Here is a 13,262-nt window from a genome sequence, read left to right on the forward strand (position 1 = left end):
AAATGTTTTGAGAGAGAGAGTGTGTGAATGGAGGAGGGGCAGAGAGAGAGGGAGACACAGAATCTGACGCAGACTCCAGTCTCTGAGCTGTCAACATAGAGCCCGACATGGGGCTCGAACCCATGAACCATAAGATCATGACCTGAGCCAAAGTCAGAAGCTTAACCAGGCGTCTCACTAATTTTCAAACTCTAGGCATCTGTATCTGAGAATAAAATCTCCCAGGACAAATGTACAAACGTTCCTAACAGTTTATAATCACAGGAGACCATTACCATTTTTATTATCACAATGTAGCAGTTAAGTAAGTGGAAAGAGAAACAAAGCAAGAGGGACAGCTAAGAAAATGTTTAATGGCCCAATTTTATAGAGAAATAAAACATTTAAAGAAAACATGTAATATGTGTCTGGGGGGTGTTGAAGGGGTAATTTTGATCAAAGGGAAATCCATCGTTTTGGAAGAGGAAAAGATTAGTTAGAAAAGAAGGTAAGTTTGAAAAATCAGAAGAATGGGTTTTGGAGGGTGAGATCTCATTTTATTTTATTTTTTAAAATGTTTATTTTGAGAGGGGGAGGGGCAGAGAGAGAGGGAGAGAGAATCTCAAGCGGGTTCTGTGCTGTCAGTGCGAGCTCGATGCGGGGCTTGATCTCACAAACCCTGAGAACCAAGAGTCAGACACTTAACTGACTGAGCAACCCAGGCACCCCAACTTACTAAAAAACATTTAGTTTTTTAAATGTTTATTTATTTTTGAGAGTGGGAGAGAGACAGAGTGTGAGAGGGAGAGGGGCAGAGAGACAGGGAGACACAGAATCTGAAGGAGGCTCCAGGCTCTGAGCTGTCAGCACAGAGCCCGATGTGGGGTTCAAACCCAAGAGCCAAAAGACCATGACCTCAGCTGAAGTCAGACACTTAACTGACTGAGCCACCCAGGCGCCCTGAGTGTGATCTCATTTTAAAGGATAGGGAAGAGATTGAAAAGCTGTAGAGTATTTCATAGCTTTATCATAAAAATTGAAGGAAGTCAAGGCCATAGTTGCAATTTGATCAAGACAGTTGGGGTCTTGGTAAAGGTAGACCACTGGCACACCAGTCCTGGCTGCGCTGGGCCTGGGGACCCGCATCATGACAAAAATGGTTTTAATGAGGAAAAAAGTCATCCAAGAAGGAGCTAAATAATCAATAGGAGCCCATCAACTTCTAGAAGTGGGTGTCCCCCCTGTCTTGCAGGGAAGCTCTGGGGCACAGCTGGGGAGCAGCCAGACCTGAAGGAGAGATTTGGAGTCCTTTTCCCTGTATGTAACTGGTGCTCACCAATTTCCGGGGAACATGCAGATCTCTGCGAGTTGACTAGCTCGGGTCATGGTCAGGATAAATTATCAATAATGTGGACACCATCACGATCGTGTTTGGAAGGGAAACTTAAAGAGGGAGGCTCAGCCTGTTAGTCCCAAGTGTACCTGAACTTGGAGGGAAAGGAGAAAATGAAGGAAAGGAAAAGGAAAGAAAGAAGTAAGTTGAGGGATCTGAACAGCTGCACCGATGTGCAAACAAGAAAGAAAGTAGGAGGGAGTCAGAAGGCTCAGGTTCGTCACCACGACTTCGCATGAACTTGAAGTGACTGCCTTTAAGCTTGGTGGTGTGGGACCCCCCCAGTGCGGGGTGGAAGTGTTTGCCTTTGCAGCAGACACACCTACACAGAGGTGCACCCTACCCCATGTCAAGAAGACTGACACACTCCGAGGAAACCCGCGAAACACGGGACAGCGGCTGGTGAGCAAAGGCAAGAGGAGATGTCCCATCAAGGGGAGGAAGGGTTGCCAAGTGGTCACTCTGCTTTCTGCTCTCCCTGGATCTCCCCCTCATGGCCCGTCCCACTTCGTGTCCCGGGCAAGGTCCTCAAAACATCAGCTGAATGAAACCTGTAGCTTGTCATTACTGCTTGATTTCCATCCCTTCTAGGCAAGGGGATAAAAGTAGTAATAAGCAAATCAGATGACATTTGACAACACTCCCCAGTGCTCATATTCATTATATAGCAAGCCAGAATATTCGGCGAAAAATACCATTACTCACCACCGTGAGGGGTCATCAGCATACTCAGCAGGAAAAACAAGATCATAGTTTAAGGGCAGAGGATGGGGCTGAGGAATCCAATGGAACAGCCTCCTGGGAGAGAAGTAGGCGGCATGTGATGAGTATGCTGTCGGAATCCTGGGAAATACCAACGCCCATGAGCTCTTTGTCCCATAGCGCATTGAGGTAGTCAGAGAAAGCCCCAGAAGGGTTTCTGTCCCAGCTTCGCCACTAACCAGCGTTGACTCATGACATTCAGGAGATCACCTTCTCTATCTGAGATTCAGCTCATCCCTCTGTAAAATGGAAACTTCACCAGGGCTCCTTGAGGCCCCCAGATCTGGTCTCATTTATTCATTTTCCCCATGGTCTTTTATTAATGTGCATTGGGCACATCGCAAGGATCCCAGAATGCAAAGTGAGGGAAAATCACTCCTTACCTGAGAGTTGTTCACAGAATAATGGGGAAGGGAGGCAGTTGGACAGTGCTATAGTTCGACTTTGTAGACGGAACTGTAAAGAACCCATACATTGGGCTATAGCCCAATATACCTTCAGTAGATACCTTCAGCAGTCTGACTTTGAACCTTCCTACCATCACTTGACATAGGAATACATTTGGCAACCACATGGTGGTGCTGCCCGCTAACAAACAGTGCTTTCCTCGGCGTAAGGGTTGGGGGCCTCCATCTTTCTTCCTTCCTTTCCTATGGCTTCTGAGCAATTTGAATATTTGGTTGCTGTCCTAGCAAGAGACAATGCTTCAGGGACTGCCATGAAGGGTCGTGGCAAGGGGGCAGATTCCAAGAACTGACCGCATTTCAATCATACCACCCTGTGATCTGAGCAACTCAGCAAATATTACCTCAGTAGGCACTTAGTGTGGTCAAACAGGTCAACCATGTATTTACTGGGGAAGGAAAGACCTTAAAGAGCAGAGGGATTTTAGAATAGTTTTAGCTCCCTGGGAATGTAACTCTTTAAAGAATGTCGGATGGTTGACTTATGCATAGAACAGAGTATGATAATGCAGTGTAATCATGCTACCCCAGAGGCACCCACATGGCTGCTGGACAAGGTTGTACATGTTGCGTAGTGTGCAAAGGTGTTGCACTGAGGGGCACACAGGGGCTGAAATGCAGCCAGTGCTCAACTCCCAAGTTTGGTTTGCCCTCTGCAGGGCTGCATCAACCTGGAGGAAGGAGCCCTTTCTACAGTTTGTTCTCCCAGAGACCATGTCCTGGTGGCCCTGCGAATGGACCCAGGGCCATGGTGGGCCACTCTGCCTTGTGGGCAGGGATTCGTTTCGTTGAAGGTGTCCCAAAGGAGAAAATGTTTGTTGGTCATAGGATCCTTACTCTGTGGACCTGCCCCGGGGCTGGGCATAGCCTCTAGTGGCTACAGAATAAATGTTTGTTGAACAAGTGCAGAGGGCAGAATGTGAGTCCTTGGAGATGTCCACTCAGCTCAATCATCTTCTAAGACTCTGGTTATGATCTGGGGTGCCTGGGTGGCTTAGTCAGTTAAGCGTCCGACTTTCGCTTAGGTCATGATCTCACGGTTCGTGGGTTCAGGCCCCGTGTCCGGCTCTGTGCTGACTGCCAGCTCAGAGCCTGGAGCCTGTTTCGGTCTGTGACTCCCTCTCTCTCTGACCCTCCCCTGCTCACTCTCTCTCTCTCTCTCTCCTAGAAATAAATAAAACATTAAAAAAAAAAAAAGACTCTGGTTATGATCTGATGGACAGAATGCACTGCTTTAACCTTCTGTAGCCACACAAATTCCTACACCAGGTTAGCGTTACAGGATAGACCAGCTCTCTGATCGTTCTGCGGTGATTTGGACCTGAATGGTCCTTGTCAAGGCCAAGAAACCAGACTGAAACTTCAGGAGGAGGCCTGGGAGGTCTCCAGGAGGAAACTCCGTGGGTGAACGGTGGAAGGCATTCTGGAAAGTTATACCCACTGAAGTCATACCCTCAAGACTGAGGCTGATGCCATCACCCAGTACATTTGCTATCCCTGCCACCACAAGGAGCTATGAGGTCTTGTGCTAGGGCCCCCTCCCTAAGGAAAGAAAAAAAAAGAGTCCTCAAGGCCACCTGGCTATATGCACACAGGACGACATCCCTCACAACCTTGTAACCTGAGACCACTTAATCAGACGGCATGTTTGTGTGTTACTATATATGGGAGACAAGGAAGTAGAACATATGTAACAAACGATGCCACGTGGCGTTCTGGGCTCAGTTCCTTGGGTACTGACCCAACTGAGCCGTGCCGGCACAAATAAAGTTGTTTCCTGGGGAGAAAAAAAAAAAGCCTTGGCGTCACGATTCTCTGGGTGAGAATCTTGCTACAGTCTGAGCTTGGAGCAGGCATTGGATTCATCTTGTTCAAACTCATTTTACAGATGAGATCACTGAGCCCCTGAGACTGGCACCTTACAGTCAAAATGTCCCACTTGCCAGCTCCAGAGCGCATCACAATGACAGTACTACTTCTGAGGCTATTGTGAGGCTGGATAAGCTCATCCACTCGGGACACCCACAACGGTGTCTGACGGAGATAGGTGGCTCGGAAACGTTAGGAATTACAGCCGCTGTGTCCAGCCCACAGGGAGGGCTCCAGAATGAGTAACTCTTACAATAAAGGCCTCTCTGCCCTGTGTGAGCCCCCCTTTCCCCCATCTGATGAAATGAAGGCAAGTGGTCAGTTTCGTGCAGTGGACGCTGCTCTTCTGTTCCGATGGCACTCACTTCCGGGAGGCAATTCCCTTGGGCTGTCCCCACGCTCAGAGAAGACAGGCCGCGGCTGATGCTTATTGGAATTACAAATACCCCTACGGGATTTTCAAACGTGTTTGTTAGAATGGAATGGAGCAAAAGTGACCTTATTACAGACCAAATCTCGACTTAGTCCTGATGTGTTTTTTTAAAGGAGGGAGGGAGGATAGGGAGTCGTTGTTTACTGGGCACAGGGTTTCAGGTGGGGAAGGCGAGAAAGTTCTGGAGACAGATGGCAGTGATGGTCGCATGGCAGTGTGAAGCTACTTAACACTACTGAGCTCTGCGCTTAAAAATGGTTAAAGTGGTAAATTGAGGTTGTGTGTATTTTACCACAATTAGAAGCAAAGTAAGTTATAAACTTTAGGACCTTATCCCTTTATTTATTTATTTATTTTTAAGTAGGCTCTACTCCCAATGGTGAGGGGGGTGGGCTTGAACTCATGGTCTTGAGATCCAGAGGCACATGCTCTGACTCAGCCAGCCGGGCACCCCGTGGACCTCATTCCTTTAAACACTACCTTCCATTACTGGGTCATTCTTTGTGTCAGGCACCCTGCCAAGCATGCGCCTTAGACGGGCACATAAGGACTTTGACTAGCACATGCCCCACTTTCTTTCTTTCTTTCTTTCTTTCTTTCTTTCTTTCTTTCTTTCTTTCTTTCTTTCTTTCTTTCTTTCTTTCTTTCTTTCTTTCTTTCTTTCTTTCTTTCTTTTTTTCAAATGTTTTACTTATTTTTAAAAGAGAGAGCCAGCAGGGGAGGGGCAGAGAGAGAGGGACAGAGGATCCAGAACAGGCTCTGGGCTGTCAGCACAGAGCCCTACTGGGGGATCAAACCCACGAACCATGAGATCATGATCTGAGCCGACGTCAGACACTCAACCTACTGAGGCGCCCCTCGCCTCACTTTCCATGCAGGGACCTGAGGCTCACAGAGGGCCAGTGAGGCCATGGTTACCTTTGCCAAGCGTCACTGCTGCAGGGATGCCAGCACCAGTCACAATACTCAGTACATCTTTGTTCCACGTGTGTCACCCACCCAACACTGCCATCCTGATCATGGGATCCCAGACAGGCAGCCTTGCAATCATTCATGGCACTGCTGTCATGACTTCCAGTAACACCTGCTTGGGAGGCCCTCAGAGCAGCCAGCCACTGGCTGGAGCGTGGTGTGACCCTGCGGTTGACACTCGCAAGCTGAGAGCCAAGCAAGGGAAACCCGAGTGCCAGCCAGAGGTGACGCACACGCTCAGCCCTGAGCCACGGGGAGGGGGACCCGAATGTGGGGCATGCACATTCGTTGTGCTGATGGGATGGGGCAGGGCCACTGCTGAAATCAGCAGCCCTCCGTTGGCCAAGCCACATGCCTTGGGTGTGGGGCTCTGTCCTCCTCCAGGAAGGGCTGCCTCTTCCTCATTTACCCAAGGACGCCTCCAGGGCTGACAGTGACCGCTTGCTGTCCTTGGGGAAATGAGGGCTCCCTTGCCTTGGGTCCTGGCTTGCCAAGTTGTCTCCTGATGACCTATTCCAAGGCACCCTGGGAAGTGACTAAGACCAAGGCCTTTCTAGCTGGCCAGGCCTGGGGTGGGCTCGGCCTGATACATACTGAGCGCCCTGATCCAGGCCCTGAAGCTGCTCGGAGTTCGTTTTCCTGGGCACTCAAATGCCGGTAAGGTGGTTCTTCATCCGGGCATCATGAGGGGCATGGGGCACCGTGCCTGGCATGGACCAAGGGCTCAGCAAGGCAGGCTGGTAACTAATGATCACTACCTTTCCACGCGGGCGCACACAGGTTTGCACGACCCTCACCGGCGTGCCGCGGTTTCCCCAGGCGCCTTCAGCAGGCTCTGCCGCTCTGGTATTGCATCTCCTTGCACGTACAAGGGCTCCGAGTGACTGCTGCCTAGCTACGTCCTGGGCACCCCTGGTGAGCTCCCCCTTCCCCCGCCTTCTGCCATCCATTTCTCCCTCCCCCCACAGCCCCCTCTTCCTTTTCTCTCCGTCCCTTCCTCCCGCCCTTGCGGGCTCCCTACCCCTCAGGAGAAAGGCAGTGCGTACCTTGAAGGTCCCACTTAGAAGCAGTTGGGTGCACGATGCTCGACTTTGAACAAGATGGTGACTGAGTCCTTTATACCCCAAGGGAAGACCCTTAGTCACGTGGTCCCTCCTCCCTGCTCCTCACAGGGAGCGGACAGCTTTCCGAGCAGGTTGGCAGGTGGGAGGCCTCTGAGGGGGAGGGGGACATCATAACTATGCGTGGAGCAGGTGAGGCCCCATATTAAGAGGCCCATCTCAGGCCCCGGAGGAGACCCAGGCTCTGCTCAGAGAACAATGGCTCCCCTGTTCCCCACCCCGCACCTCACCTGCCAGGCCTGGAGGCCCAGGGATTGTGTCTTGGGGTCACCAGGGGGACTCTGGGGATGAGAGACTGACGAAAGTCACATGGGCTCTCCTGCAAAAGAAGGGCTGGCTTTGTCTCGTCTAGTTAATTCTCCAGCAAGAGCATCTCTGGGGGCGGGGGGCGGGAGGTGGGGAGGGTTCTTCTTATATGTTCCTGGCCTCACAGCCTGGGAATGTGATACCTCTTTCCTTAAAGGGTTTCCTGCCCCGGCTGTGGGGTGGGGTGAGATGGGGCTTTCTAATCAGACATGCTAGGATCGAATACCAGCCCTGCCTCCTCAGTGGGACAGTGACCTGTGGCTGCTGGGATGTGGCTCTCCCGGGCATCTCGCGGACATCTCGTGGGGATAACCCCCCTTAAGAAGGAGAACGAGACTTTATTGAGCCCTCTTATGTGCCGCCTATGTTTTTATGGGATTTTTGTTTCCACGACAGCTCCACAGCAGCTGACCCTGGCTAACCCTGCTCTCAGGATGGTCACGATGGCAGGGACTCCGCTTCCCAGGCCAGGCAGCCCGTGTCGCAGAGAGAGTGTCTGCCCGAGCTCATGGTGATGGGATCATTCTCGGGGGACAGGTTAGCCCAGTGAGAGCCCTTCGAGCTGCTCACCTAACACTGGCTGCTGGGGCCCAGGGGCTCGTCTGACGATTGACTCTGGGGGGCTGTGCCTTGGCGGAACCCACCGGAGGGCTTCTGCAGATCATGAGTTGCTCTTGGGCCTTGAAGATTTGTTTATAGATCATTGGTTACTGTTCAGTGTCTCAGTAGCCCTGACGATGAATGAAGCCACCCCAATCCTTTCCCACCAGCACAGAAGACGCCTTGACTCTACAGTCTTAAGTTGATAGGCTGCAGAGCTCAGTGCCGAGATTCCTCCCTTCCCCTTCCCTCCCCTTCCCTTCACCCCTTCCCTGTCTCTGGCCTGTTGAGCCTGTACTCACGAATACGAGTTTGCTTGGGTGTGAATGAAACAGACAGAAATGCACCTGCGCCTTTGCCTCTGGAAAGAATCCTGCTTCGTGATATTACTGACGTTACAAACCTGTAACTCCTCATCAGCTGGCAGACAGGAAGGGTCCCATCTTTTTTATCTCATCAGTGAACACTTGGTGGCCATATATGCACAAGTTATTAAGAACTCTAGTGTGGCAGCACCCTCCCAAGCCTCCTCATTGCCCTAAGCATCCCCCAAATCAGGACTTATTCAACTCAGGGTGGGGGGGTTCAAACCTCCTCTTAGCCTCGAAGAGGCCATGGGCTCTAGGCTCTGGTCAGTTTGCTCGGGGGTCTTGCTTTGCTCCTGTCATCGCTGCTGTTGTGGCAGAGGGTGTGACCCTAGAAAATTGGTCCTGTGTGGTCCTCTGAGCCTTTGTCTTTGCTGCAAGTTCAGATCCCTGCAAGGGCCATACACGTGGGCTTTTCTAAGTTATGCTCATGGGGCACCTGGGTGGCTCAGTCAGCTAAGTGTCTGACTCTTGATTTTGGCTCATATCATGATCTCATGGTTTGTGAGTTCAAGCCCCACTATTACTGCGGAGCCTGCTTAGGATTCTCTCTCTCTCCCTCTTTCTCTGCCCCACCACTGCTTGCGTGCTCTCCCTCTTTCCCAAAATAAATAAACTTTAAATGTTAGTCATGTTCAGTCATAATCCCCAAGATGTGGGATGGCTGGGCACACCCCGGCTCCCCCCCAAAAGAAGAGCCAGGGCATTGGGACCAAGTCATCAGTCCCACCTTCTCTGATGATAAATTACTCTTTGAGGGAACCTCTGGGAGCCTTTCCTGCCCAAGATCTTTGGTTAAGAATATCAACTTTATCCATTTGATGGGGTCTGGTCAGATTAACCCACACCTGCTGAATCATGCTCATTTCTTGGTTCCTACCCAGGTCGGGTCCCTTTGCCCCAGCAGATTTACTGTGTCTTCCTCAGCTTTGCAAAGGAGGGGGCCCTTTGCAGGCCCCCAGAGTCGTGACAGCAGGTGTAGTTCATGAGCTTGAAATCTGCATAACTTTGAGGGCCTCTCAAGTGTTCTAGAGGTTAAAAATAAATCTTGCTGTGTGTGATCAGAGGAGGGAAGTGTCTGGCTGCTTCTCTCCCCAAAGTTCAAGCTGTACCTTTCTAAGAGCCTTGGTGTTCACAGGTCATCAGAGCAAGGGCACTCGAGTGTCTACCGATGGAAGGAAATCGTTTCTACGTGGACTGTGAATGGAGTGACTTTTCTCACCACAGGGCAGGAATGGGTCACTGAGGGTGGGACACTAATGCCCAGGCAGGGTGCTAACGTGAGAGACTAGAGCGAGAGCTCCAGGCAGAACAGTGAGGGACGATGGGATCCACACGGGGCCGTTGGAAAGAGCATGTCTACTCCATAATGCTTTGCATGGGGACTTGGCCTTCACAGGGGCGTTTGGAGCTACTGCAGCCTTGGGGAAAGTTAAAGAGACCTGAACCGATAAAGGGACACCTTAGCCCGTGGGTGCGTGGGAAAGGGTTGACTCAGAGGGGCTACAGCATTTGGTCCCTGCATCTTCCAAAGAGAAGTCCAGCCCTTGAACAGCTCCTGGGAGTTAACCTGTGAACCCTTGCCCGACAAGTGGGGCCTTGGGTCACACCAGATAGTCCAATGTAACAACAGAATTTATGGCGGGGTTCTTGGGTCATGCTGTGTCGGCTTGACCCGTGGAGAGCCTGGAGGCTGAGTAAGTGAGGCCAGCCAGTGCAGGTGCTTCATGCATATAGGCTGATCCCCAATTAAAACCTGGACTCCATGGCTCAGATGAGCTTTTCTGGGCAATGATACTCCCTACATGTCACATGTCATTGCTTGAAGGATTACATGCTGCCCGTTCAGCTTTACCAGAGAGCACAACTGGAAGCTGATGTCCTGGCTCTCCCCAGCCCTGTATTCTGTACCTTTGACCTTTGCTGACTTCGATCTCTAGCCCTTTGCTGTAATAAGTAAATATGAGTATGAAAGCTGTCCTAGCTCTGTGAATCCTGTTAGTGAGTCATGGAACCTGAGAGCCCCAAACACAGTGGGACCCGCAGATGAGAAATCAAGACAAGACCTCAACAGCAGGAAAGTCACAACTCTGTACACTCCCCCCAAGGAAGGTTCTCCTCCCCTGCTATTTAGGAAGCTTGGGGGATTATTGGAGTCCCATGGTCAGCAAGTCTGATTACTTGTATATAACCAAGTGCAGGTTCATGGTGTAGAGAAATCCTATGTGACTCTCTCCAGGGCATGGGCTCACCTTTCTTTATCTACCTTGTTGTCTTCCTAAAAGCCCAAGTGTAGGTCACTCTGGATACTGTGTCAGAGTCTCAGTGCCTGGACTCATTTGTTCTTGCTAGCGTGACACCCCTCAACCCATTTCTCCCATCTCAGGATCACTCTAAGCATCGCAGGGGGTTTTTGACCATGGATTTGGGTTCTGTGCAGCCTCTAACACTTGGTCTTCCACCTTTGCAGTGTTCACAAGAGGGAAAGAATTGCTACTTCCCCAGAGAACCTCTTTCAGTTCATTGATGATCTAGCTGGAGCCTGGTGAATTTTTCAAATCCAGCCAACTCGGGCCAGGGGCCAGGGAGAAAGGATGTCGTCTCTTTATTTCTAGGTCCCATCATCCTTTCAAGGCCTCACACAGACCGGCAGATATTCCAGAGGCATTTCTGTTTTAAGGCTGGAAGAGAAAAGGAAGAGGGAATTCAAGGTACTGAGAAAGAAGGAAACACTGCATCGCCAACAGCAAGGGCCCCCGCTCCTCCCTTGGGAAGGGGTGAGGGTGTAACAGTGCAGTGGATGGGGACTCAGGAGTCCATGTCAGAGAGGAAGGGTGTGGCAAGAACCCTGCTGGTTGGCAGCTAAGTGGAGAAGGGGCCAGCTCTCAAGCCGCCACTCCGCGCCCAGTGATGTGATGGCTTCCAGTTCCCCAGCTATGTCTACCTCATCTCCCCAGTTTGCATAAAGCAACTCTAAGGTCATTAATGTGTCATTCCATAGATGTAATATGTTGTTTGTGTGGAGATTTTAATGCGGCAAGGACAAAAGAAGAGCTATTCAGTGGTAAGTAGCTAGCAAGATTTTCTGCCCGCCCCCCCCATCCCTGGTAAAGGGATTTCTGTCTTGGACTGCTGAGCTTCCCAGCCCCATCGCACCCTACCTCCACCCCAGATGCTTGGCTCTTATGCTGCAGAATAAAGGCGCTGTAAGTTCCTTATAGTTCCATGAGTTTTAGAAGGCAAGACTATCCTTTGACTGATAGTCCAGCTAATGGCCAAACCATAAGCTGGGAGACCAGATGGTTCAGATCGGCCGCTTTTGTGTGCAGGAGCAAGAGGGGAAACAGCTCATGTCTGGCCTCTCTGGGAGTAAATGCGGCTTGGATGCCACCAAAGGCCAGGAGAGGGGTACCACACACCCCACTTCTAGCCCCTCAGGCTGCCTTCTTATTCTTGGATTATTTCTACTCATTTTGCTTTGGTCAGGGATTTCAGTGTTCACATGGGGTCTGTTTTGTTTGATTCTTCTTTGTGCATGTGTATTTTTAGCTTATACAGGAGTCAGGGAGGATGAGACACTTGTCCGAGATCACACAGAAAGCAATAGTGCTTGGCTGGGCTGACTCCTGCCCCCACCCCCATACCTAACTGCAAACATCACACTGTTAGGCGAAGAGGAATCAGAAATACCCTCGACTCTTTTTGTCTAGATTAATGATGACTACCTGAGCTGCACCTGCTCTTTTTGGCCCCTGATGAAGATAGGACAATCACTGAATTCTAGAGCTCCTTCAGAGAAGGCATTTATTGCCAACTTACAACAAGGTCAAGTGCATACTTACTGTGTGAGTGGGGCACCCTTTTCATCCTCTGACAGATGTATGTTGCATTTTTCAGAAACCAGGAATAGTATTCAAGACAGTACCTGAAGATTCCAATTAGAGTGGAAAGCAATCACCATCCCTTTTTGGCTAGTGGAAGACAAGCATAATTTAAAAAATCACAGGCGCCTGGGTGGCTCAGTCAGTTGTGCGTCTGACTCTTGATTTCTGCTCAGGTCATGATCTCATGGTTGTGAGATCGAGCCCCATGTTGGGCTCTGCACTGAGTATGGAGCCTGCTTGGGATTCTCTCTCTCCCTCTCTCTCTCTCTCTCTGCCCTCTGTCCAATCCCTCCTCTACTCAAAATTTTTTAAAAAATGTCATAGCGACCAATTATTCACAGCAAGAACCCCCTTTCCATCTTTACAGGGTGTGGGAGGAGGGGCAGAGGGTGAGCCTGAGTAGGGACCAAGCTTAGACTCCAGAGTGAAAATTATGTATTTTTAGTCTTGGCATCATCGCTTCCTAGATTCAATTCCGTGGGCCTTGTTTTTTTCATATACATACAAGAGGCCGTAATGGCACCTACGCTCACCTGGTATCACAGGGATTAAGTGAGATAACATTTGCCCAGTTTCTGAGCAGGACCAGGCTTGCAACAGGTGCTCAGCAAATGACGATGTTCATTTATGTATTTTCGGGGTGAGGTGGGGGGAGAGCGCAGGGCTGTTACTGTTAAAACAAGGCATCAAGTCCTTACAAGATAGTATCCTACTCTCTGCTGGGGCTTCAGAGATCTCTTCAAAGCACTTCAGGGAAGGAGCACTGAGAACATTACTAGGAAGAAGAGCTTTTGGTGCAGACTGTGCTGCTGGCTCACCGCGGGGCTCCGGAATGTGCTGCCCTGTCAATTCCTCCTGGGCTACTTCAGGAGGCGGGGCCAACCAGCTTCTACTTTGTCTCCCATCGTTCTGTGATTCCGGCATTCCTTGGGGAACAACTAACTGCTCAAGTAAAGCCGCTTGTAAAGATTTCCAGGGCTCCATCACCCTCAATTTACAGTACACCTGAGAGACGGAGGAAACTAGGGCACAGAGATGAACTGATTTGCCTGAGGACACACTGCTCACAAGAGACAGGGCGGGTTTTTACCCAGGTGATCCGTTTCATGCCGGA

General features: G+C 50.4%; 2 protein-coding genes across 2 annotated transcripts in view; both read right to left on the bottom strand.

Moving 5' to 3' along the window:
- OC90 (otoconin 90) overlaps positions 1-2,123 on the bottom strand; it is a 28,434-nt gene extending 26,311 nt beyond the window's left edge. Inside the window, exon 1 of the mRNA XM_077750032.1 lies at positions 2,078-2,123. Coding sequence (XP_077606158.1) covers positions 2,078-2,123 — 46 coding nt within the window. The remainder of the gene's footprint in view (positions 1-2,077) is intronic.
- Positions 2,124-10,901: 8,778 nt separating this feature from the next.
- Positions 10,902-13,262, bottom strand: part of HHLA1 (HHLA1 neighbor of OC90) — a 32,722-nt gene continuing 30,361 nt past the window's right edge. Inside the window, exons 15-16 of the mRNA XM_077750011.1 lie at positions 12,107-12,189; positions 10,902-10,945 (exon numbers count right to left, since the gene is read on the bottom strand). Of these exons, the coding sequence (XP_077606137.1) occupies positions 10,902-10,945; positions 12,107-12,189 (127 nt within the window). The remainder of the gene's footprint in view (positions 10,946-12,106; positions 12,190-13,262) is intronic.

Source organism: Crocuta crocuta, unplaced genomic scaffold, assembly GCF_008692635.1.
Source record: "Crocuta crocuta isolate KB4526 unplaced genomic scaffold, BGI_CrCroc_1.0 scaffold119, whole genome shotgun sequence".
Classification (NCBI taxonomy): Eukaryota; Metazoa; Chordata; class Mammalia; order Carnivora; family Hyaenidae; genus Crocuta; species Crocuta crocuta.